Genomic DNA, 27,952 nt, shown 5'->3' with positions numbered 1-27,952 from the left:
ATCTGTTCGACACGTTCCGCTAACCGCACTACATCTCATCTCATCATGGCTTTTATCAGTCGACGGTCTTTGTCGCTGTCACAGTTGCTATAGTCCCCATATGTGTGTGGTGATGGAACACTTTTCGTCATCTTTTTTTTTAGCAGAGTGCAACCATAAAAGTTCTCCATGCCACAGTCAGCTGCAGCAGCAACAGCAGTAGAAGTAACTAACTAACAGGGCTAACTAAGGTACGAGTATAAGTCATCTAACTGTATTCTTCTCATTTATCTAACCACCCAGTCAGTCACCAAGTCAAGCAGCCTACTAAGGCAGCATTCATAGAGCCAGTCTAAACGCGTCGCTGGCTAAAGTAACACGGAAAAATTAGAAGGAAAATTTTTATGTATATATAAAAGAATTTGTTAATTAGAAATAATAATAATAATTGATAAAACATCACATTGTTTTAAGTGTGGCAAAAACTTAATTTGTGTTCGAAAGTTGGTTTTTAAGTTAATAAAAATCTCTAATAATAAAACCCTAAAATGGGCCAAGAAGATCAAGATCTGCTTATCGACGAAACTGCTAGAAAACGCACAGCCGCTTCAGTGGAAAATCTCAACAATGTGAGTAAAAATGTTGGACTATACGCTGCTGGGACGCCGCTCATCCTGGTTGAAGGAGATTCGAGACTTGCTCTGGAAACTCGCGGTGAGCTTGCCATGGGCAATGTGCGCGAATGGAGCGATCGTGTTGGTGTTGACGTAGCGGAGGACAAAACCGTGACAATGTTGCTCAAGGGTATCTTGTCGCGGAATCGTCCACCCTCGATTCGATCTGGTGGAGCTAGCGTGGAGTTGCGTTTTCAACCGGGTGCCGTGACCTATAGATCGGAAAGAGTTTTAGGTAATGCTCTGCTCCTAACCAAGGAGGTGAATACATCTAAATACGTGGGATCAAATTGGTACTCATCTGTGGGTTACCACATGTAGGGGCGTTGGTAGACGCATTGTATTCACCCTTGGGCCTTGGGCCTCGCAGGTTTAGGCCGTGATGCCAGGCATCTGCGTTAAACACGACATTCGTGTAGATTAATTTGTTGGTAAGAAATAAAGTTTTATTCCAAAAAAAAATCAAAAAATAGAAGAAAAAAACCAAAGTTGGCGAGGCGGACCATATAAAACCCTACCCCTACCTGTAAGCAATTACGTAAGCATATCAAATGAATGATATAGATAGAAGCAATAGGCTACAAATTCTGATCAGTGTCATATATATCGTGCAAGGGTTTGAACCAAAATTGTGACTACTGAAGTTTTAACAAAAACACATTAAGATCCACCAGGTTGAACTTTGGATACGCACGAGCTTGGATAAAATATACCATTTACGAAACTTTACCACCTATTTCAAGGTCCAATCTGGAGCAAACTCTCCAGGGACTTAATATACAATTCATTGTCCTAGACCATTAAACAAGAGATTGGTCTGTATGGTAGCGTCATCCAAATATAGTCCAATAGAAACCATATCCAGTATGTGTCTAATATAACGAAATAAAATAACCAAATCGGGTAATATTGGGTTGCCCAAAAAGTAATTGCGGATTTTTCTTATAGTCGGCGTTGACAAATTTTTTCACAGCTTGTGACTCTGTAATTGCATTCTTTCTTCTGTCAGTTATCAGCTGTTGCTTTTAGTTTGCTTTAGAAAAAAAGTGTAAAAAAAGTATATTTGATTAAAGTTCATTCTAAGTTTTATTAAAAATGCATTTACTTTCTTTTAAAAAATCCGCAATTACTTTTTGGGCAACCCAATATATAGTCTTTTATGGCCCTTAGACCTTTAGTCGGGAGACCGGTTTATATGACAGCTATAACCAAATATACACCGATCTGGACCATGTAGGGTACGGATGTCAAAGAGCCTAACACAGCATACTATATCGAATTTCAGCGAAATCGGAAAATAAATGGGGGCTATATCAAGATAGAGTTCGATATATACTTGCCTTTGGACAAAAAAAAAGTCCAAAAAATGACACGGGCAAAATGTTGGAAAAAATCTGACAACAAAACCGATCTTGATCACAAGAATGTCAAGTTCTTTGACCGGTGTATCTTTATAGACAAGAAAAGAATAATGGATAAGAACTAAAGGTCTTGGAGAAGTCGTTGTGCAAAATTTCAGACAAATCAGATAATAACTGCGCCCTTTAGCGGGATATGGTTAATATGGGAGGTAAATCAAGTTGTTGGAAGTCAAAACAGCACATCACCTGCAAAATTTCAACCAAATCATATAAGAATTACACCTTTTAGTCTAGGAGATTTGACAGGCCTAAAATAAATTTACAACCTTATATTGTTTTGTATTGGAAAAATGTAGATTGCACAACCAGCATGGCTAATGATATTTGCATTTTGTAGATGTCATCGATATGTTACTCGAATATGTAACATAAAATGTTGTCCAAAACAGGGTTGCCATATATTCAACAAATAAAAAGCTCATGAAGTGCATTGTGATACTCAATGTCATGGGTTCTTTAATAAATACGTATAAAGTTCCATGTTATGCTGTGGCTACCATGTTTGTGAGGACTTGCAGACACTTAAAGAAATTAAATATTGATCTGCGACCCTTTAAAGTATATATATTTTCTTCATCGTCTTGATATTCTAAGTTGATTTAGCCATGTCCGTCCGTCTATCGAAATCACCCCAGCGGTAGAAATTCGATTTGTTTGATATACATCGTTATCATGAGAAGATCAGCCGATAATGGGATGTTCCTTAGGAGTAGCTGCAATCAGCGGTATCGGATAAGAGCCTCAGTGAACCGGCTTTTGCCTCAAATAACCAATGGCCATCATGTCCCCAGTATATTCTGAATTGGTTTATTACCTGATACAGCCCTCATATAAACCTATATAGACCCTTAAAATCCTTCTTCTATTTTATGTAGATAGGACCATAGTTTAATTAAGCGGAGTATGGATAGACCTCGCGAATAGACTTAAAGTTTTTATACCCACCATCGAAAAAGGGGGTTTCCGACCCTATAAAATATATATATTCTTGATCAGCGTAAAAATCTTAGTCGGTCCGTCTGTCTGTTGAAATCACGCTACAGCCTTTAAAAATAGAGATATTGGGCTAAAACTTTGCACTGATTCTTTTTTTGTCCATAAGCTGGTTAAGTTCGAAGATGGGCTATAACGGACCATATCTTGATATAGCCCCCATATAGACCGATCCGCCGATTTAGTGTCTTAGGCCCATAAAAACCATATTTTGTTGAAATTTGGAACAGTGAGTTGTGTTAGGCCAGTCGATATTCTCCTACAATTTAGTTCCGATCGGTCTAGATTTAAATATTGCTGCCATATAGACCGAACTCTCGATTTAAGGTCTTAGGCCCATAAAGGGCGCATTTATTATCCGATTTTGCCAAAATTTGGAACAGTCAGTTTTGTTAGGTCTTTCGACATCCTTCTTCAATTTGGCCCAAATCGGTCCCGATTTGGATATAGCTGCCATATAGACCGATCTCTCGAATTAAGGTCTTGGGCCCATAAAAGGCGCATTTATTGTCCAATGTCGCTGAAATTTGAGACAGTGAGTTAAATTAAATCCCCTGACATCTTTCTGCAATATGGCCTATATCGGTTCAGATTTGGATATAGCTGCCATATAAACCGTTCTCTCGATTTAAGGTCTTGAGCCCATAAAAGACGCATTTATAGTCCGATTTCGCCGAAATTTGGGACAATAACTTGTGTTAAGTCCTTCAAAATACTTCTTCAATTTGACTCAGATCGGTCCAGATTTGGATATAGCTGCCATATAAACCGTTCTCTCGATTTAAGGTCTTTGGTCCATAAAGGGCGCATTTATTATCCGATTTCGGCAAAATTTGAGACAGTGAGTTGTGTTAGGCCCTTAGGCCTAGCTTCTTTAATTTGGACCAAATCGGTCCAGATTTGGATATAGCTGCCATATAGACCGTTCTCTCCATTTAAGGTCTTGGGTCCATAAAGGGCGCATTTATTATGCGATTTCCGCAAAACTTGGGACAGTGAGTTGTGTTAGGCCCTTAGGCCTAACTTCTTTAATTTGGACCAAATCGATCCAGATTTGGATATAGCTGCCATATAGACCTATCTCTCGATTTATGGTTTTTGGCCTATAAAAACCACATTTATAATCCGATTTCGCTGAAATCTGACACAGTGACGTATGTCAGGTTTTTCGACATCCGTGTTGTATATGGTTCAGATCGGTCAATAATTGGATATTGCTACCAAAAATACAAATATTTTCTTCTCCAAATTTGGTCCAAAGCGGACCATATTTCTATACATCTGTTATGAGGGCATAAATTATTCACCGGATTATGACGAAAGATGGCTTACATATATACCCGAGGTGGTGGGTATCCAAAGTTCTTTTTACTTGTTTAATCTGACTTTTTTTATATTATACGTCTAAGTGAGTCAGACTGCCATTTAAACCGATCCTAATCTAGCCTGTTAACAGCTCATTATATTGTTTACAACTCACCAAGATAATTTGCTTCTAAATTTGTTTAAAAATAATTTTTTGCTTCAAAGGCCTGCGCAAGGCTATTCATTTCTGCTTTCAAGGCACCTAACAATCATAGAGTATTTCAAGAACTGAACTCTTCGTTTAAAAATACAACAGAGTATGAGACAATTGGGAACTGAGAACAAGACACCAAATAACGAGATGAGTGAATGCATAAAATGAGCAAAAAGAAAGATTGATTCGGATCGTCGAGGAAGAAGAGACTATGGAACATCTGCTGTGTCCCGTACAGGCAGTCAGAAGGAGTCCCAATCATTTCTATGAGAACTTGTCTGTTTTAGCGGATATGAACTTTTGCAAGTTTCTGGGCTTTTTAAAGCGATCTGGATGGTCTGATGACAGACTGCGACTTAAACCTTACTTAACCTATCTTCAAACTTGTCCTAGTCTTTTTTTTTTTGCCTAGAGATGAAATCCATTGAAACTGGAAAAATCCCTTCAGACTAGAATGTGGCCCCCCTATAAGTGTTCGTTCGGTTCTGACAAATATTGCAATTTTGTAGTCATTTGTTTCCTGATTCTCACAAATTTTGGCACGAACTATAATCTTATGACTATCGATAATAACTGATAAATTCCATAACAAACCTGTTCGGGATTAGATATAGCTCCCATATTTATGTATCGCCCGATATCCTCGTCTAGAGCGTTGGCAAGCGCATTTATCAATCGATCTTCACAAAATACGGCTCATCACTTTTCTCAATGACTTCTAGCGCATTGAGAAAAGTTAGTTGAAATCAGTCCACTTGAAGATATAGTTCCCGTATAGACATGTGTGTGTTTCCATATACAAGCATATGTATGATTATTGTATTAATTGTATGATATTGTATTAATGTCGAAACTTTTCAACCGATCCTCATTTTAATAGTTCCCGTATAGACATGTGTGTGTTTCCATATACAAGCATATGTATGATTATTGTATTAATTGTATGATATTGTATTAATGTCGAAACTTTTCAACCGATCCTCATTTTAATAGACCCACACCATTCTCTTATGACTGTTGAAATGTTTATTCTCTTATGACGGTTAAACTTTTAAATGAATTTTATTAAAATCGGTTCAGATTATCGCCCTACTTATACTTATAGAGCCGTAGTTTTTACAGTTTGTTATTGTTTTACTGCCCCCATCTAACAACCTCCGTCTAAGTTCGTAACAATCATATGGCTCAATTTCCACTTATAGGATGGGATGGGTATTATACAATCGGCATCGCGGACTTTTTTCATACATTTAACATTTTTCTCAGTTTATTGTCTTATGTTGCGGGCGAATGGTATACTTGCTTCGATTGAATGAGAGTGGCGCCCTTTATTCAATTGCGGTTATTAATATCATATTACAATGTGTTAAATCTAGAAGGTAGGAAGCTTGGGGAAACAGTAAGCAGAAATATTTTTCAATATTTTATAGAGAAGAAAAATACAGGAAAATGTGTGTCAGCCCGGTCTGAGTCTTGAGTACTCACATATAATGGATGTAGCTTAAAATTTACAGAAGTGAACATAGTTAAAGAGCATATTTGCACTTTATTTACCACACTTGTATATAAAAATCAATCTGTCTCTTTACCTGTTTGTTTGTATGTTCTGTATACTCGTAGACTTAAAAACTGCTAAACCGATTTTCTTGCATTGTTAACAGATAATGTAGAATGGTTCTGTGGGTAAACTGAGGTACTACATTTCTCGTTATCTGAAGAAATAGACGACCGAAATTTTGTTTGCTACCCCATAGTGATGTAAAAACAAGAAATTGGGGTGGGATATCTGGGAGAACTGCCCCACCCCCAACCCAAAATATACACCCCAAACGTGCCATATTTACTGACTATGGCAATATGGGACTTATATGAAAGTTTATTGAAAGCAGAGCATAAATCCAATATAAATCTTTGGGACCAAGTTTCGCGGATCCACTCTACCCCCAAAACATGCCTTAACACGTCTTATTTACAGACCACGGCAATGTGTGTCTCAAATAAAAGGCAATTATGAGTAAAGCATGAATCTAATATCCACTTTCAGGAATAAGTAACTGGTTGGCCATTCCACCACTATAATACCCAACAAATCGGACATATGTATCCACCATATCAATGTGGGATTCAAATGAAAGGGAGTAGAGCACGAATTTAATATCCTCGTTCGGGGCGAAATGTTTGAGGGACCGTGGGGCGATGATTCTTTATGCCGGGGGAGGGGGCTATGTTGTGGTTGATCTCCATTACCTTTGGTGAACCTCCTTCCCACCTCAAAAAGGGGTCGGCAACAGACCAGAGGGCTACCCACCTATAACAAGCTGGAGGCTCTGTTCTCGCAAGGCTGAGTGCACTGGATATTGATATGTCAAGTAAAGAGCAACCGCAAGGTATGAACAAATCAAATTCCAAAATTGCGGGAAAGACCTATTAAAGGACTTGTTTTTATATTCGAAGCTTTGTCGGTAAAATGGAGTCCAATCCCACTCTTATGGAGAGTTGACTAATTAAACTCAGCTGGAGAGCAATTCTTCGACACGAAAAAAAAACACCCTGACGTAGAGAAGAAGTCGAAGCTGCTTGGTAAACTCTGTGGACGAAGAAGTCTAAGGAAGTCCTTCCTTGTTTATCTCTGAGTCCCGGATGGGTTTAAATTGTATGGGAGTACTAGAGCAAAAATTGTCATTGAATTCCTTAGAATGAGGGAATCTTATAGGCTGTTCGATGGGTGCAGCGTATGTCAGACAGAGGTCTTCTGGGTCCCGAAACAATGGAGACAATTTCAACAAGAGAGCTGCAGCCCATATGGAGGCCACCCTAGCGCAGAGGTTAGCATGTCCGCCTATGACGCTAAACGCCTGGATTCGAATCCTGGCGAGAAAATCGGAAAAAATTATCAGCGGTGGTTATTCCCTCCTAATGCTGGCGACATTTGTAAGCTACTGTACCAAATCATTTGGTATGACAACCATGTAAAAACTTATCCAAAAAGAGGTGTCACACTCCGGCATGCCGTTCGGACTCAGCTGTAAAAAGGAAGCCACTTATTATTGAGCTTAAAACTTGAATCGGCCAGCACTTATTAATATGAGAGAAGTTTGTCCCTGTTTATTAATGGAATGTTCATGGGCAAATTTGCCTATTGCTGCGGCCCTATCACGATATACGTGGACAGTCAGCGGACACTGAAGATTCTGATGTCGGGCTTTGTTGAGTCGCGGGTCATCAATCTGTAATGGGGAAAGAAGCGGCCAACAAACTTGCCAGGAATGGATCGATGATTAACGCAGATCTTGCTACGGACCCGTCAGCCCCACACAAGAAGAATCCTGCAGTGTGCGCGACACCTTTTATGGCACTGCCTCGCAATTGTCTCCAACCTAATGATTGACCTATTCAAAATCCTCACCCACCTTTATCAATATGGAGCAAAAAAAGTGTCAACGAAATTCTCCAATAAGAAACAGTGAAGAGACTTCTCTCATATCTATGATTGGTGAACGTTTTGTTTTTATACCCTATACCATGGGATGGGGGTTTTTTTTCGTCCAAGACCCCATAAAGTATACATATACATGATCGCCTCGATGTTCTAGCCATGTCCGTCTGTCGAAAGCACGCTTTCGAAGGAGTAAAGCTAAACGCTTGAAATTTTGCACAAATACTTCCTGCTAGTGTAGGTCGATTGGGACTGTAAATGGGCCAAATCAGTCCATGATTGTATATAGCTGCCATATAAGCCGAACTTGGGTCTTGACTTTTTGACCTTCTAGAGGGCGCAATTCTTATTCGATTTGAGCATGAGGTGTTTTGTTGCAACTTCCAACAACTGTGCCAAGTATGGTCTGCATCAGTCCATAAGCCGATGTAGCTCCCATATAAAGCGATCTCCCGATTAGACATAATAAGCCAGTAGAGGGCGAAATTCTTATAAGATTTGGCTAAAATTTCGCACATTTCGTTTTGGAATGGTTTCCAACAATTGTGTAAAGTATGGTTTAAATCAGTCCATAACCTGATATAGCTCCCATATAAACCGATCTCCCGATTAGACTTTTGAGCTTCTAGAGGGCGCATTTCTTATCCGATTTGGTTGAAATTTTACATGAGATCCTTCGTTATGACTTTTAACTACTGTGAGAAATATGGTCCAAATCTGTCTATAACCTGATATAGGATAGGGTGGGTTAAAAGAGCGTGCAGATATTAATCCTCCCCATGCCACTATGGACATACACCTAAGCTAGTAATCGGCTTGTTGTGCGCTCTAAATACAAAAAAAGTAACCTCGAAAAAGAAAATCTATGTTAGGAATTCCTTGCCACTTACAAAATCCTTAATTGTTTTCCATGGAACCTTAGTGCTTATGTGTCCCATTATGATACCGAAAGCTATACTGACCTCCTTCTTACTTCCGTTCAGTAATAGCCGCGTCTTCTCACGATCTGGATCCCCCCGTAGAATTTTCGTCTTCCCACGACCGTTTCGCTGTTCCACAAAGTTGTATGCGGATTCATCGCCCACGCTCTTAACTCGGACTGCGTTGACCCGAAAAGTTTCGGGTAAACAAAACGTATTGACTGCAGTCATCTGGCCTTCACCGCCAAATCGTCTGCCCTTTCATTCCCCCTTACTCCGTTATGGGTATTTTGCCATCCTCAGAGAAGGCGTTAATCTCGTTCTTACACTGCAAGACTATTCGTGACCTTACCGTCCTGGTTGTTATTGCCCTTATGGCAATTTTACTGTCCGTAAAGATGTTCAACATCGATGTTCGACACTCGACGTCTTCGTGTGTGCACCACACCACCTCAATCATTCCGTGATCGCCCGGATCTCTGCCTGCAGGACCGTATTATGCAGGAAGTCTTAAACAGATCTCCGTCCCTGGGTTCTGAATGTAGGCCTCCAGGCCCACTCTGTCTTCTAGCTTTGATCCATACGTGTAACATCATAAACTTCCAGATAGCAATACTAGGGTTCCGTCAATCCCAGACTGTGCCCCGGCAGCAGGTTCATCAAGGTTCATCTCAGGTATCCGATCGTAAACCTCTTCCCTTCCTTCCAGATTAAATGACATCCTATGTAGATATAGTCTGTCAATTTCTTTGCCCATTCGTTCGAAATTAAGGCGTTTTTGAACGATTTAAGGTTCTTTTTCTTTATGACATTTCTCTCACTTTACAACAAGGCCTAAAAATTTAAACATTTTATTTGTTGGCTACACCAACCAAAAAAAACACTTGTAGACATAAAATTGTAAAATTGGTCGATGTGAAACTTACCAATTTCGAATAAATACACAATGGAATGGAGGTTCACTTTGATATGAATGTAACTGCAGTTGTGGCTGAGTTACAATTTCGACCTTTTCCCCTCTCGAGATAAGGCCCCACAATAAATTGATGTGTGAGAACTCAATTTTTTTCTCACTCATCTGAGGATCCTAGTATGGCCTACTTCAGCTACCCGCGAACCATTCATCCATACGGTCAAACCGCCGCCCAGCATTGTTTCTTTGTTCATGTTTATTATGAATCCATTGTCATTTTGGGCGAAAATGTCTTTTGGGTCTACACCAACACCAGCTGAGGCGATTGCATCATCGACTGGTGGGGGCAGCCATTTGCCAAATAACAATGAGTGGACGGCGGCAGCCACACGACGACGATGAAGCGGTGATGCTTGTGGCGAGCGCTTCAATTTGCCCACAAATATGTCTGACAATTGTATTAGATTATTCCAGGCGGACGAAGGACAAGCAATATTTGTCAACCTAGAAAGAGCATAATAGAATGCCTGTAGGAGAAGGGCGAAGGCGGCAGGGAGCTCCGGGCCGAGTGGAAAAAGGACACAAATCTATGTTGTTTTTTTTTGTGTGTAGTTGTTCATAAATTTCATTTGACCATCTTCAGTGCTGCAGCAGCATCAGTAGTGGCAACAAACCGAGTGCCGCAATCATTTGTTACCCCAAACAATATGTCCCAGGACCAACGACACCATCATACGTTTTGTTCTGCAGATATGCACACAGCCACACTCACTCACACAAACAAACACATTCACCAACATATGAGGATATGAATGCATGAGCGGCTCAATGAACGAACAAATGAATGAATGAATGAATGGATTCATCTATGCATGAATGAACGAATAAGGATGGACTTCAAATAGAATACAAGTATTGTTCTCTGACCAATGTCCTCTGAATAGCCCACAACAATGTAGTCTCTTTCAAATGCATGTATGTACACACATACATATGTCTGCCCACACACATCTACATGTGTGTGTGTGTGTGTTTCCTGCCTGAATGCATAAAGGACGACGACGCAATTGAATTTGGCAAAAAAAAACAACGCCACAACAATAACAACTAAATAGAGTGCAACAAATAATCACTACCGGACAATTAATCCAACGTTTGTATGAACTTTTAGAAGCTCTACATTGCACGCATTAGTATGGTAGTTTATTTGTTAACCCCCCCAATACCACGAATTGCCTAACAGAATATTAGAGCAAATTTCGGGGAAATCGTCATAAACATACACCTTCTATGAACCCAAGACGTTTAATCGGCACATCAATCTATAAAAGGGGTTATATCCTGATATAGTCCATATTTGTGCTTTAGCTGCCTATGGTAAAAAAGCTATTAAGGCAATGTTTAAACGTATCTTTATTTTCAAAGACTGTAGAGCGATTTCAACAGACAGAAGGACAGAAATAGCTGGACCCTCTATACCTGTACAGTCGAAAGTGGATATTTCTGGGTGTTACAAACCGAACGACAAAATGAACATAAGGTCATCCTTCGGTGTTGCTTATAAAAACCAAATCAACGGCATCACTATAAAAACTACAATTTGAATGGTACAATGTTCAAGCACAAAATACGACAAATTGTAGGTTACCAACACATACATAAGCGCATATATAAACACACCCACATGTATGTACGTACGTACATAAGCACTAGAAGCAAGATATTCGCAAAAAAGAGGTTACTTTGTGGTCGGTAAATAATGCTTTGTTATACACTCCAAAGAGATCTCTGTGTGCCTATATGTATATTTGTGTATGTGTCTCGTCTGTGTGTGTGTGTTTATTCTCGTATTTTACAAAATGCGACATAGAACGAAAAAGCTCTCTATGCATGACCATTGAATTGAGCTGAACTGCATATTTATACACAGCACCATTTTTTGAACCCACCACGCTACAAAAGTATATTGTGATTTGATCGTCTTAAAATGCTACAACTAATTAACGATGCACAGTGGGAGAAAATCGGAAAAACTAGTAAAAAATATGCCTTGTGAGAACGGGTATAGAAATCCCTTTGAAATTTTAAGAAAAACCCAATAGAGATATTTTAATACTTCTCTTTGAATTTTGCAGACAAAAGTGTGACTAAAAAACTAAAAATACATTCTGCCCGGATTTTTTACAAAAATCCCCAAAATACCCATTTTAATCAAAAATGTTTTCAAAATCGTCATTTTTTAGTAAATGGGGGATCTGGGCTTTAGAATTTGAGAACTCGAGCGGTTTTTCCAATAGTTTAATAAAAAATTGCTTATATTTAAGTACATGTATAGGACCCGTTTAAGTTGACATATCTTGTTCAAATATCATTTAAAACGCATGTCCTCGTTACAAGAAAGTACAAATAAAGGTATTTGAGCTAGTTTTTCAATAGAGAGAACCCAGGGACTGAGATCTATTTTTGGCTGCCTGACCATAATACGGTTGTGCAGGTGGAGATCCGGGCGATCACGCAATGCGTGAGGTACTGTGATACCAACGCGAGTGGGAACATCTTTACGGATAGTAAAATGACAAGGGCAATAACAACCTGGAGGGAAAGGTAACGAACAGTCTTGCAGTGTAAGAAGGAGTTTAACGCCTTTTCCGATGATGGCATGGCACATTGTTTGGGTGCCGGGGCATAACAGAGTAAGGGGGAATGAAAGGGCAGACGATTTGTCAGTGAAGGCCAGAGAGCTGCTGTCAATAAACTTGGTTAACCCGAAAACTTTCGGGTCGATGCAGTCCGATTTAAGGGCGTGGGCGACAAACGCGTTTGTTACACTATGGAACAACGAAACAGTCGGTAGGAAGCGAAAATCCTATGAGGTTATCGGAGTTGTGAGAGGACGAGGCTATTACTTAAAGGAAAAAAGAAGGAGGTCAGTATAGCTTTTTATGTCATAAAGGGATACAAAGAACTGCGAGCTCACTTATGCAAAATCGAAGCGACAAGTGGTAGCATGTGGGGAAGATAATGAGACGTTGGAGCATATCCTATGCCATTGCTCGGCTTTCGCGGCCAATAGTCACTGGTTCTTAGGTGGGGAAACGATAGCAGACATGAACCAACTTGGGGGAGTGGTATGAAAAAAATTAAGGATTTTGTGAGTAGCACGGAATTCCCAACATAAAATTTTCTTTTTCGATGTTACTTTTTAGTCTTTAGAGCGCACAACAAGCCGATTACTGGCATAGGTGTATGTCCATAGTAGCATGGGACGGATTAATATCTGCACCCTCTTTTTAAACTTACCTAACCTAAGTTTTGCAATAAGTGTAATCAATAATTTTTTTTTTGTTTTGAACAAAAAATACATTTTTTCACGTTTTTGTACCCACCACCGAAGGATGGGGGTATATTCATTTTATCATTCCGTTTGCAACACATCGAAATTCCCATTTGCGACCCTATAAAGTATATATATTCTTGATCAGCGTAAAAATCTACGACGATCTAGCCATGTCTGTCTGTTAAAATCACGTACCTTTAGTATTTGGTCCAAATCGGAAAATATTTCTATGTAGCTGCTTTGGGGCATAAGGTATTAATTTTTCACCGTATTTTGATGAAATATGGTTTACATATGTACCCGAGGTGTGATCCAAAGTTCAGCCCTGCCGAATTTAACACCTTTTTACTTGTTTGACATCCAAACTGTATAATTTTAAACTGAATTAACAGATATGAAACCATTTTTCGGCAAAGTCGTATTAAATTTTGTCACAAATCTAATCATACATAATGAAAATCGAACCACAAATGCCTTCGTAAATTTGGATCGGATTGAAAATCGGAGTACAAACGAAGATTTGGCAGACCCAAAGTTGCCAGGACAACCTTAGATCTAAGGAATTTTTCACACGATCTTGCTAACACCTCAGCCCTAACCATATCAAAATTCAAAGAAATATCTCTACCCGTTCTCACCCGGCATATACTTTACAAGTTTTTTCCAAGTCGGGCCATATTTGAAAATACAGTTTAGCTGCACGAAGTGTTACACAGTACTCGCCAATATATCTTTCAAGCGAGAAATGCCAGCTAAATGATATTTTTTTATTGACAGCTCGCGATCAGTCATATAGACCAGAACAAGTTTGCTCAACTATAAAAACTTGACGAGGATCCCCACATCCACATGCAAATTTGACTACAAAAACAACAATCATGGACGTACCACCTCCACATGTTCCAAACTAAAATGTTTCAACACGGTGTCTGTCGAATTCGCCAGATGTTAATCCATTTGCCCAAAGACTTCTGGACCACAATTTGGATGAATGATTACATAAAAAATAATTTGATTTGAATCTAATATTGTCCCGTTTGGCCAATGTAGATGTCTATTTGATGTATTTTTAGGGGTCTTGAGGCCCCTGACACTTGGTTGTAATTATTATTCAACTTCCAAACACCGTTCATTTGAGTACCAGCGCTCTATTTTTTCGTTAGGGGATTGTTTGGGCGATGGTACGCCAACTCTGATGAAAATATCTCTATTATAATATGTATTTGTGGTCTTTGTATATTGAATGCCGATCGGTCCCAATTCAATAGACTGAAGCTGTTTTTTGCTACTTTTCATGGTTCGTTGATGTTGTTAGTGGTCAAATCTGCTTGCTCGCAGTTGTACTGCTATACTGCACTACAATACGAAATAGAATACACTCATTGCAGATGCTCTGACTACTTCAAGCTAAAAATGTGAACAAATATGGTACAAATTGAATGTTGCAACCTCATCCAAGTGCAGGCCGACATCATTATAGGGCCACACCGCACACTCAGAGAAATTTGTTTGCTGTAACAGCAGAAAATCTGCTGAAAATGGGACAGCAGTAATGGTTTGATAAAACAGAAAACATTTTGTGCTGTTTTCAAATGGTAAAAAATTTGAAAAAAGCTCACACATTTCATAAAAATTTTAAAAATCTGTATATTCCATCTAATCTTGAAGTTTTACAAGCATATAACGCACAATTTCTGAGAAATTTTTAATATAAATAACAGCAAACAAACTCACAAATTTCAGCAATTTGTCCCAAATTTCAGCAAAATCGAACAATAAATGCGCCTTTTATGGTACCAAAACCTTAAATCGAGAGATCGGTCTATATGGCAGCTATATCCAAATCTGGAGCGATCTATGCCAAATCGAAGAAGAATGTCAAAGGGCCTATCACAACTCACTGTCCAAAATTTCGGCGACATCGGACAATAAATGCGCCTTTTATGAGGCCAAGACTTTAAATCGAGATATCGGTCTATATGGCAGCTTTATCCAAATCTAGACCGATCTGTGCCAAATTGCAGAAGTATGTCGAAGGGCCTATTACAATTCACTGTCCCAAATTTCGGCGAAATCGGACAATAAATGTGCCTTTTATGGCCTCAAAACCTTAAATCGAGAGATCGGTCTATATGGCAACTATATTCAAATCTGAACCGATCTGTCTCATATTGTAGAAATATATCAAGGGGTTTAACTTAACTCACTGTTCTAAATTTCGGCGACATCGGACAATAAATGCGCCTTTCATGGGCCCAAAACCTTAAGTCGAGAGATCGGTATATATGGCAGCTATATCCAAATCTGGACCGATCTAGGCCAAATTGCTGAAAGATGTCAAAGGGCCTAACACAACTCATTGTCCCTAATTGCAGCAAAATCGGATAATAAATGTGGCTTTAAGGGGCCTAAGACCCTAAATCGGAGGATCGGTTTATATCGCAGCTATGTACAAATCTGTATCGATCTGTGCCATATTGCAGAAGTATATCGAGGGGCTTAAACCAACTCACTGTCCCAAATTTCGGCGACATCGGGCAATAAATGCGCCTTTTAGGGGCCCAAAACCTTAAATCGAGAGATCGGTCTGAACAGATCTGGTGGGCCAAATTGCAGAAAGATGTCAAGGGGCCTATCACAACTCACAAAGAATCTGTGCAAAGTTTCGGCTCAATATCTCTATTTTTAAAGATTGTGGCGTGTTTCAATAAACAGACCGACGGACAGAAGGACGGACGAATAGATAGATGGACGGACAGACGGCCGGGCGGACAGGCGGACGGACGAATAGATAAAGGGTGATTTTTTTGAGGTTAGGATTTTCATGCATTAGTATTTGACAGATCACGTGGGATTTCAGACATGGTGTCAAAGAGAAAGATGCTCAGTATGCTTTGACATTTCATCATGAATAGACTTACTAACGAGCAACGCTTGGAAATCATTGAATTTTATTACCAAAATCAGTGTTCGGTTCGAAATGTGTTCATTCACCGTAACGTTGCGTCCAACAGCATCTTTGAAAAAATACGGTCCAATGATTCCACCAGCGTACAAACCACACCAAACAGTGTATTTTTCGGGATGCATGGGCAGTTCTTGAACGGCTTCTGGTTGCTCTTCACTCCAAATGCGGCAATTTTGCTTATTTACGTAGCCATTCAACCAGAAATGAGCCTCATCGCTGAACAAAATTTGTCAAAATTTGAACACATTTCGAACCGAACACTGATTTTGGTAATAAAATTCAATGATTTGCAAGCGTTGCTCGTTAGTAAGTCTATTCATGATGAAATGTCAAAGCATACTGAGCATCTTTCTCTTTGACACCATGTCTGAAATCCCACGTGATCTGTCAAATACTAATGCATGAAAATCCTAACCTCAAAAAAATCACCCTTTAGATGGACGTACAGACGGACGGACGGACAGGCGGACGGACAGATGTATATATATTAAAGTATATATATTCTTGATCGTCATGACATTTTAAGTCGAACTAGCCATGTCCATCCGTCTGTCCGTCCGACTAGCTCTACTACTTTCGAAGGAGTAAAGCTAGCCGCTTAAAATTTTGCACAAATACTTCTCATTAGTGTAGGTCGGTTGGGATTGTAAATGGGCTATATCGGTCCACGTTTTGATATAGCTGCCATAAAAACCAATCTGGGATCTTGACTTCCTGAGCCACTAGAGGACATAATTATTACCCGATTTAACTGAAATTTTGCATGAGGTGTTTTGTTATAACTTTCAACAACTGTGCTAAGAAAAGTTCAAATCGGTCCATAACCTGATATAGCTGCCATATAAACCACTATGGGATCTTGACTTCTTGTTGAGCCTCTAAAGGGCGCAAGTATTACCCGATGAAATTTTGTACAACGGCTTCTCTCATGACCTTTAACATACGTATCGAATATGGCATGAATCGGTTTATAGCCTAATGCAGCTCCCCTAGAAACCGATTTCCCTATTTTATTTCTTTAGCCCCTAAAATGCTGAAAAAAATGATTTGGTTGAAATTTTACACAATGGCTTCTACTATGGTCTCCAATATTCATTTCAATTATGGTCCGAAATGAATCATCACTTGATATTGTTTCAATAACAGCAATTCTTTTCTTTTATTCTTTGTTTGCCTAAAAAGAGATGCCGTGGCAAGAGCTCGACCAATGCGTTCCATGGTAGAGGGTATATAAGATTCGGCCCGGCCGAACTTAGCACGCTTTTACTTGTTTAATTTAATATCAACACACAATGTTTGCTGATATCAGCAGAGTAATTTCTCTGGGTGTAGGCATGTCAAGCACTGCATACTTCAACACCCTCCCATAGCTCTCAAAAAATCCTCTGGCTATCTTTTCACCCACTCTAAATCTCATTTCTTATTTTCACTCACCTGTTGTGAGAGTATTGGTGAGTATGTGTTTCTAATGTCATTGGTAGCCCTGAACAGAAAAACAACACAAAACAAGATATTCAATGAATGATGCATGAGACAATAATGGCAACAACAACACCAGTAAGATAAAAGGAAATCATTTATCATTTAATGCGTCTTCAGATGGTCTGCATTTACAAGGAGTCCCCCCAGGGCGGTCGTTTCTTCAGCCGTCTGAGAGCGATGCTTACCTCTAATTAATATTTGTTGTTTATCTTTTGTCATTTTCTCTCACAAATGTTTTGAGATGTTTGTTTGTCCCACTCTCACGTATCTACAATAGTACTCACTGCGCCAAGTATGTATCAGGAGATAAGACGAATTCGGGTAAATATTGCCCATATTGACAAATAAAATGGACCAGTTAATATAAAGATAACGTACATAGAAGTTACAAGTAAAAGCGTGCTAAGTTAGGCCGGGCCGAATCTTATATACCCTCCATCATGGATCGAATTTGTAAAGTTCTTTGTCCGATATCTTCTTATAGACAATCAAATGATAATGGATAATAATTGCTAAGCTATTGGAGCTATACCAAGTTGTGAACATATTGGGGCCATACTTGGTAAGAGACCAAAGTGGGAATCTTTGTGCAAAATTCCAGCCCAACCGGATAAGAAACGCGCCCTATAGTGGCTCAAGATTTAAAACCGGAAGAGCTGTTTATATGGGAGCTATATCAGGTTATGGACCGATTCAGCCCATATATGGCATGTATATTGAAGATCATAGAAGAAATCGTTGCCAAAATTGATATGAATTGCGCCCTCTGAAGGAAAAACAAGTAAAAGCGTGCTTAGTTCGGCCGGGCCGAATCTTATATACCCTCCACCATGGATTGCATTTGTCGAGTTCTTTCCCGGTATCTCTTTTAAGACAAACAAAGGGTAAAAGAAAAGAATTGGTATGGTAATTGAATTGAATGTTAGAGACCACAGTAGAAGTTTACGTGTAAAATTACAGCCAAATCGAATTAGAATTTTGCTCAGGAAGTAAAATAGGCAGATCGGTTTATATGGGAGCTGTATCAGGCTAAAGTCCGATTCAGACTATATTTGACACATATGTTGGAGGCCATGGGAGAAGCCGTGGTACAAAATTTCAGCCAAATCGGATAATATTGGGTTGCCCAAAAAGTAATTGCGGATTTTTCTTATAGTCGGCGTTGACAAATTTTTTCACAGCTTGTGACTCTGTAATTGCATTCTTTCTTCTGTCAGTTATCAGCTGTTACTTTTAGCTTGCTTTAGAAAAAAAAGTGTAAAAAAAGTATATTTGATTAAAGTTCATTCTAAGTTTTATTAAAAATGCATTTACTTTCTTTTAAAAAATCCGCAATTACTTTTTGGGCAACCCAATAATTACGCCCTATTGAGGCTTAAGAAGTCAAGATCCCGATTTGAACCATATTTGACACAGTTGTTGGAAGTCATAACGAAATACGTCATGCGAAATTTCAGCCAAATCTGATAGTTATTTGCGCCCTCTAGAGGCTGATGAAGTCAAGACCCCAGATCGGTTTATATGACAGCTATACCGGTTATGGACCGATTTAAACCATAATTGGCACAGTTGTTGGAAGTCTAACGAAAGTGGTCATGCAAAATTTCAAAAGAAGTCAAGATCCCAGGTCGGTTTATATTGGAGCCATATCAAAACATGGACCGATATGGCCCATTTACAATCCCAACCGACCTACACTAATAAGAAGTATTTGTGCAAAATTTCAAGCGACTGGTTTTACACCTTCGAAAGTTAGCGTGCTTTCGACAGACGGACGGACGGACAGACGGACATGGTTAGATCGACTTATAATGACATGACGATCAAGAATATATATACTTTACGGGGTCTTGGACGAATATTTCGAGGATGCAGAAATCAGTATACCCCCATCCTATGGTGGAGGGTATAAAAAGTATAATCAGGAGATCGGTTTATATGGGAGCTACATGAATTTATAAACAGATTTGGACAGTTGTTGGAAATCAAAACAACCCACTTCCTGCAAAATTTCATCCACATCGTATAATATATGCGCCCTCTAGCGGCTCAAGAGGTCAAGGTCCGAGATCGGTTTGTTTGGGAGTTATATAAGTTTATTTACCGATTTGGCCCATACTTGGCACAGTTGTTGGAAGTCAAACCAAAACACTTCATGCTAAATTTCAGCCAGCCGTATAATAACTGCGCCCTCTTGCGGTCAAGTTCAAGATCCGATATCGGTTAATATGGGAGCTTTATCAGAACATGAACCGTTATAACCCATTTACAATCCCAAACGAACTATACTAGTAGGAAGTATTCATGCAAAATTTCAAGTGTGTAGGTTTATTCCTTGGTTTTAACCTATTTCTACCTTTCTTACAGTCTCCTAGGACTTTGGAACAGTCGGCCATTAATGCAGGATTTAGTAAAAGCTATGGATCTCTTGCCTCCAATGAGTCGATATCGGAGAAACTCACATACTCATGGTACAATCTGGATGTTTTTGGGGAAGTCCATCAGCCAGGATCAAATTGGAAGCAATTTATGAATCGAGTTCGGGGTGTCTTCTGCAATGAGAGGCATATACCCAAGCCAAGAAAGCACCTAATTAAAAATGGTATCACAAGCACCTTAAAAAACTTTACAACTTTAAATCTCTTTTGAAACCTTTTCAGTTTGTGGCATTGCCTACCCCGGAGAATTGTTGGCCGTTATGGGCAGCTCTGGCGCTGGAAAGACAACTCTACTCAATGCCTTGGCTTTTCGCTCAGCGCGTGGTGTTCAAATTTCTCCCTCCAGCATGCGCATGCTCAACGGTCTTCCAGTGGATGCCAAGGAAATGCAGGCTCGTTGTGCCTATGTTCAACAGGATGATCTATTCATAGGCTCGCTGACGGCCAGAGAACACCTGATATTTCAGGCCACTGTACGCATGCCTCGGGCCTTGAGCCAAAAACAGAAAATCCAAAGAGTCGATCAAGTCATACAGGATCTGTCACTGGGTAAATGCCAGAATACCATCATAGGAGTACCGGGAAGAGTTAAAGGTTTGTCTGGCGGTGAACGCAAGCGTTTGGCCTTTGCCTCAGAGGCTTTAACCGATCCCCCACTATTGATATGCGATGAACCCACCTCGGGTTTGGACTCATTTATGGCTCACAGTGTGGTGCAGGTTTTGAAAAAACTTTCGGAACGGGGCAAAACCGTTATACTGACCATACATCAACCTTCATCGGAGTTATTTGAACTTTTTGATAAAATTTTGCTAATGGCCGAGGGCAGAGTAGCCTTTCTGGGAACTCCAAATGAGGCAGTGGATTTCTTTTCCTTGTAAGTGGTTTTTGCTTTACATATATAAAGGGAGACTATTAAATCGTTCTGCTTCTTTGCAGCATTGGCAACCAATGCCCCACAAATTACAATCCAGCTGATTTCTATGTTCAAGTCTTGGCTGTGGTGCCAGGTCGTGAAGTTGAGTCACGAGATCGCATTTCTAAAATTTGTGATAACTTTGCTGTGGGAAAGTAGGTGGCTGTAGTTGGTTCTGGTATATATTTTTTCAAATATTAAATTTTTCTCTTCTAGGGTGGCCCGAGAAATGGAACAAAGTGTTCAGAAAATTGTTGCCAAATCTGACGGCATTTCCAAGGATGAGGATGTGGGCTATACCTACAAGGCATCTTGGCTGACGCAATTCCGTGCAATTATATGGCGGTCTTGGATTTCCACATTGAAGGAGCCGTTATTGGTTAAAGTTCGCCTGATACAAACCACAGTAAGTCCAGCAAGTAAAAAGGCGTTAAATTCGTCCGGCTCCAACATTGGATACCCACCACATCCCGTATATATGTAAACCACCTTTTGTCAAAATCCGGTGAAAAATTCATTACTTATGCCCCATAGCAGCTATATCGACCAAATACTTTTTTATACCCTCCACCATAAGATGGGGGGTATACTAATTTCGTCATTCTGTTTGTAACTACTGGAAATTTTCGTCTGAGACCCCATAAAGTATATATATTCTTGATCGTCGTGATATTTTATGTCGATCTAGCCATGTCCGTCCGTCTGTCCGTCCGTCCGTCTGTCTGTCGAAAGCACGCTAACTTCCGAAGGAGTAAAGCTAGCCGCTTGAAATTTTGCACAAATACTTCTTAATAGTGTAGGTCGGTTGGTATTGTAAATGGGCCATATCGGTCCATGTTTTGACATAGCTCCCATATAAACCGATCTTGGGTCTTGACTTCTTGAGCCTCTAGAGTGCGCAATTCTTATCCGATTGGAATAAAATTTTGCACGACGTGTTTTGTTATTATATCCAACAACTGTGCCAAGTATGGTTCAAATCGGCCCATAACCTGATATAGCTGCCATATAAACCGATCTGGAGTCTTGACTTCTTGAGCCTCTAGAGTGCGCAATTCTTATCCGATTGAAATGAAATTTTGCACGACGTGTTTTGTTATTATATCCAACAACTGTGCCAAGTATGGTTCAAATCGGCCCATAACCTGATATAGCTGCCATATAAACCGATCTTGGGTCTTGACTTCTTGAACCTCTAGAGGGCACAATTCTTATCCGATTTGAATGAATTTTTGCACGAAGTATTTCGTTATGATATCCAACAACTGTGCCAAGTATGGTTGATCGATCGGTCCATAACCTGATATAGATGTCATATAAACAGATCTTGGGATTTGACTTCTTGAGCTTTTAGAGGGCACAATTCCTATCCGATTTGGCTGAAATTTTGCATGACCTATTTTATTTTTACTTTCAACAACTGTGTCAAATAAGGTTCAAATCGGTTCATAACCTGATATAGCTACCATATAAACCGATCTGGGATCTTGACTTCTTGACCCCTAGAGGTCGCAATTATTATCCGATATGCCTGAAATTTTGTACGACGGATCCTCTCATGACCATCAACAAACGTCTTTATTATGGTCTGAATCGGTCTATAGCCCGATACAGATCCCAAATAAATCGTTCTCTTTATTTTACTTCATGAGCCCCAATAGGCGCAATTCTTATACGAATTGGCTGAAATTTTACACAGGTCTCCAACATATAATTTAATTGTGGTCCGAACCGGACCATATCTTGATATCGTTTCAATAGCAGAGCAACTCTTTTCTTATATCCTTTTTTGCCTAAGAAGAGATGCCGGGAAAAGAACTCGACAAATGCGATCCATGGTGGAGGGTATATAAGATTCGGCCCGGCCGAACTTAGCACGGTTTTACTTGTTGTAGTTATATCTAAAACTAAACCGATCTGAACCATATACGACACGGATATCGAGAAGCCTAATACTGCGTCAAATTTAAGTTAAATCGGATTATATTTAAATGCGCCTTTTATGGGCCCAAAACCTTAAATCGAGAGATCGGTCTATGTGGCAGCTATATCCAAATCTGAACCGATCTGAGCCAAATTAATTAAGGATATTGAAGGCCCTAACACAACTGACTGTCCCAAATTTCAGCAAAATTGGATAATAAATGTGGTTTTTATGGGCCTAAGACCCTCAATCGGCGGATCGGTCTATATGGGAGCTATATCAAGATATAGTCCGACATAGCCCATCCTCGAACTTAACCTGCTTATGGACAAAAAAGGAATCTGTGCTAAGTTTCAGCTCAATATCTCTATTTTTAAATACTGTAGCGTGATTTCAACAGACAGACGAACAGACGGACGAGCATTCGGATGGACGGACATGGCTAGATCGTCTTAGATTTTTACGCTGATCAAGAATATATATACTTTATAGGGTCGAAAATGGATACTTCGATGTATTGCAAACGGAATGACAAAATGAATATACCCCCATCCTTTGGTGGTGGGTATCAAAAAATTGTGATAAAGAAAATGCGAACCCATTCCATAGAAGTGATACTGAGTTCTAGGAAAATATTAGCGACATGTCACCGCGCCAATAGAAATTTCGCTTCAATTGATTGCCAATGTAAATAAATTCTCACGAAATGGGCACCAATTAACTCTGTTTGATGGTGATGATGGTGTCTTTGTTGTGTTTGGTTGTTTGACTTTTGTTTTTGTTCTGGCAAGACAAAACCATTAAAGGTGGTCTCATTTCTACAACAATCCGCCATCTTGGCATCGAGCTGATCGACATTTTGCCAACACACGCAACGAAATTCGTGTGGGTGTGTGTAAACGTGTGCGTACAGGAGCAGAGAATACGCGAGAAAGAAGATGATAGCAAAGAGAATGTAAACAAAAGTCGACTCATTAATACTGTCAAACCTGGCCGGCAGTCAACAGCTGTTTGCGTGAGACCACCTTTTTAAATCCACCTTGGTTCTATGGCAAAGAATAGAGGCCGTCGGATTTCGCAATAATTTAATAGGCATTTTCGCTGCGAATGAAGTCAGTACCAGATTTTACCAGGGAGAAATGACTTATGGCTGAACAACTAGAGGATATCTCGGGTGAATAACTGTTGATAGGCGGCCATATTTGATGGTATTAGGTCTGTTCGCGTACTTTTCCAGTAAAAATATATCTGTGAAAATTTGCAGGAGAGTAGGCACCGAAGAGCAGTTCCTCATAAAACATCTGTGCGATGCATTTCTGCTGGGAAAAAAACCTTCAGTAGAAATTTTGCCAGCTCCCAATTACACAACTCTCAAAATTTTGCTAGCATTCATGCACTCTCCCGCTCTCTTTTGCTGGCAAATAAAGTACGCGAACAACTTCCACTAACGATTTGTGCAAATTTGCACAAATTTTTGAGTACACAAACACACATTAGGTCTAACCGCATACTCTTCCAGTAAAAAATTGCGGGAGGGTGAAAATTGCCTTTACTCTCTTTTGCCATTTATTTGAACAAACAGCTGGTTTTCATTAAAGTGTTGTTCAATACCCCAAATTTCTGCTGGGACCTCCAGTAGAAATTTGCAAGCTCTCAATTACCAAACACTCAAAATTTTGCTCGCTCTCACACATGCACAAATTTTTGAGTTTAGGGTCTTACATGGCACATGACATGAGACAACCTTTTAATAATTGAGTCATGAGAATAATTGAAGCACAACTACCAACTGGCTGTGTATATATACCAGATGTATAAATGGTTCAATTAAGAAGTGGGCAAGTGACTTAATACTTGCCCAACAACAACGATACAACCCTGTGGGGGTTGGTTGCGCAAATTCCCACTAGCCTGTCAAATTTCTAGATACTTCCTAATTGACATTCTAGTTATACCCACCGTCATAGGATGAGAGTATACTAATCTAGTCATTCCGTTTGTAACCCCTCGAAATATTGATCAGCGACCCCATAAAGTATATATATTCTGGATCCTCTCGACATTCTGATTCGATTTAGCCATGTCCGTCCGTCTGTCGAAATCGCGATAGCGGTTGAACGCGTAAAGCTAACCGCTTGAAATCTTGCACAGATACAAAATATTAATGTAGGTCGTTGGGGAGGCCACCGTAGCGCAGAGGTTAGCATGTCCGCCTATGACGCTGAACGCCTGGGTTCGAATTCTGGCGAGATCATCAGAAAAAATTGTCAACGGTGGTTTTCTCCTCCTAATGCTGGCAACATTTGTGAGGTACTTTGCCATGTAAAACTTCTCCCCAAAGAGGTGTCGCACTGCGGCACGCCGTTCGAATTCGGCTATAAAAAGTAGGCCCCTTATCATTGAGCTTAAAACTTGAATCAGACTGCACTCATTGATATGTGAGAAGTTTGCCCCTGTTCCTTAGTGGAATGTTCATGGGCAAAATTTGCATTCGCATCGGGAATTGCAAATGGGCCATATCGGTTCAGATTTGAATATAGCTTCGATATAAGCCGATCTCCCGATTTGACTTCTTGAGCTCATGAAAGCCGCAATTTTTGTCCGATTTGACTGAAATTTTGCATGTAGTGTTCTGTTATGACTTTCAACATCTGTGTCAAGTACGGTTCAAATCGGTCTATAATCTGGTATATCTCACATAGAAACCGATCCCCCGATTTGACTTCTTGAGCCCCTGGAAGCCGCAATTTTTGTCCGATTTGGCTGAAATTTTGCATGTAGTGTTCTGTTATGACTTCTAACAACTGTGCCAACTAAGGTTCAAATCGGTCTATAACCTGATATAGCTCCCATATAAACCGATTTCCCGATTGGACTTCTTGAGCCCCTGGAAGTCTTCAAAAACTGTCTTAAGTGCGGTCCAAATCGGTCAATAACCTGGTATAGCTCCCATATAATCCGATCTTCCGACTTGATTTATTGAGCCCCTGGAAGCCCCACTTTTCATCCGATTTGGCTGAAATTTTGCATGTAGTGTTCTGTTATGACTTTCAATATCTGTATCAAGTACGGTCCAAATCGGTCTATAACCTGGTATAGCTCCCATACAAACCGATCTCCCGATTTGACTTCTTGAGCCCCTGAAAGCCTTCAAAAACTGTGTTAAGTGCGGTCCAAATCGGTCTTTAACCTGCTCTAGCTCCCATATAATCCGATCTCCCGATTTGATTTCTTGAGCCCTTGGAAGCCTCAATTTTCATCCGATTTTGCTTAAATTTTGCACATAGTGTTCTCTTATGACTTCTAACAACTGTGCCAACTAAGGTTAAAATCGGTCTATAACCTGATATATATAGCTCCCGATTTGTCTTCTTGAGCCCTTACAAGCCGCAATTTTTGTCCGATTTTTGCATGCGGTGTTCTGTTTTAATTTTCAACAACTGTGCCAAGTTTGATCCAAATCGGTATATAACCTGATGTAGCTCTCATATAAACCGGTATGAAAGCATTTGACCTCTTAATGAGACTTGGATACAACTCCAGAATTGGAAAATTCCATCAGTTGGGTAATTAACCTAACCTTCTTTAGTGAACCCTGAATGTATATCTCTTTCTCTGCAGTTTACTAACGTTCACGTTGCAGGTGTCAGTGTTCAATTTATTTTCCTAAATTGCATCTACCATAAAGTCCAAAACTTCGTCAATGTGACCTCTCATAATTAACTTATTTATTGTGACCTGCTGACCCCCCAGGACGAGGCGGCAGTCCCTGGCTGACTCCAACGGTTCAATGCGCTGCATGGGATTGATTTTAAATAATTTTTAAAAAATTGATTTTTTTAGGAAATTTTATACAAATTAGAAAAGTTTAGTACAATTTTATCAAAATTATATTTTTATATTAAATTGCACCAAAAACTAAATTTTCATATAAATTTGATCTATAAATAAATCGAAATTCAATTTTCGTAGGATATTTTTGTACAATATTTGATCATATATAAGCAGTACTATTTTCCCTAGAACCAACTATTCTGAAAAAATTAACAAAACTTTCTTCACAATTTTATCAAACATTTCTTTAATTTGCAGTTCGTCATATTTTTCTTAAATTCTTCTTTTAGATGGTTGCCATACTGATTGGCTTAATTTTCTTAAACCAACCTCTGACCCAGGTGGGCGTCATGAACATAAACGGTGCTATTTTTCTCTTTCTCACCAATATGACCTTTCAAAATGTTTTCGCTGTCATCAATGTAAGTTGCTCTATACAAACGAAATCCACATTCGATTATAATCCTCCACCTTCTTTTTCATAGGTTTTCACTTCCGAGTTGCCGGTTTTCATGCGGGAAACACGCAGTCGCCTGTATCGCTGTGACACCTATTTCCTGGGAAAGACAATTGCTGAACTGCCCTTGTTTTTGGTTGTACCCTTTGTGTTCACTGCCATAGCCTATCCCATGATTGGTCTTCGTGCTGGTTTAACGCACTTCCTGAACGCCATGGCTCTGGTAACGCTGGTGGCAAATGTGGCCACCTCATTTGGTTACCTCATATCGTGTGCCAGTTCATCCACCTCAATGGCCTTGTCGGTGGGACCTCCTGTGACCATACCATTTCTGTTGTTTGGAGGTTTCTTCTTGAATTCCGGTTCGGTGCCGGTCTATTTTAAATGGCTCTCGTATTTCTCCTGGTTCCGTTATGCCAATGAAGGTCTGCTCATCAATCAGTGGGCCGATGTTCAACCGGGTGAAATCACTTGCACTTCAACGAATACCACATGCCCCAGTTCGGGCAAAGTTATATTGGAAACTTTGAATTTCTCGGAGAGCAATTTCCCCTTGGATTTTCTGGGCTTGATTGTCTTAATTTTGATATTTAGAATTTCTGCCTATTTGGCCTTGAGATGGCGTGCCAGTCGTAAGGAGTAATTTGGAGGAGGTACATGTATTCCATCCATTCATTTTCTATTGTTGTAAATAATTGGATTTTTTGTTTATTTTGGACCAAAATAAAAGTTTGAAACACA

The 27,952-nt window shown here is 39.7% G+C and overlaps 1 protein-coding gene across 1 annotated transcript; it reads left to right on the top strand.

The window, feature by feature from the left end:
* Window positions 1-329: 329 nt before the first annotated feature.
* On the top strand, window positions 330-27,952 carry LOC106094154 (protein white). Its single transcript, XM_013261345.2, has 7 exons — window positions 330-608; window positions 20,010-20,244; window positions 20,303-20,957; window positions 21,020-21,151; window positions 21,213-21,402; window positions 27,045-27,176; window positions 27,240-27,952. Exons 1-7 carry the CDS (start codon window positions 528-530, stop codon window positions 27,852-27,854), a joined length of 2,040 nt encoding a protein of 679 aa, XP_013116799.1. The 5' UTR covers window positions 330-527; the 3' UTR covers window positions 27,855-27,952.

Source organism: Stomoxys calcitrans, chromosome 4 (assembly GCF_963082655.1).
Source record: "Stomoxys calcitrans chromosome 4, idStoCalc2.1, whole genome shotgun sequence".
Taxonomy (NCBI): domain Eukaryota; kingdom Metazoa; phylum Arthropoda; class Insecta; order Diptera; family Muscidae; genus Stomoxys; species Stomoxys calcitrans.
The sequence above is the reverse complement of the archived record's forward strand: the minus strand, read 5'-3'. Positions and strand labels throughout refer to the sequence as shown.

Coding starts and splice junctions, on each gene's coding strand:
- LOC106094154 (XM_013261345.2), top strand. CDS start 528: ATGGGCCAAGAAGATCAAGATCTGCTTATCGACGAAACTGCTAGAAAA. Junction 20,958..21,019: donor GCAGTGGATTTCTTTTCCTT/GTAAGTGGTTTT, acceptor GCTTCTTTGCAG/CATTGGCAACCAATGCCCCA. Junction 21,152..21,212: donor GATAACTTTGCTGTGGGAAA/GTAGGTGGCTGT, acceptor TTTCTCTTCTAG/GGTGGCCCGAGAAATGGAAC.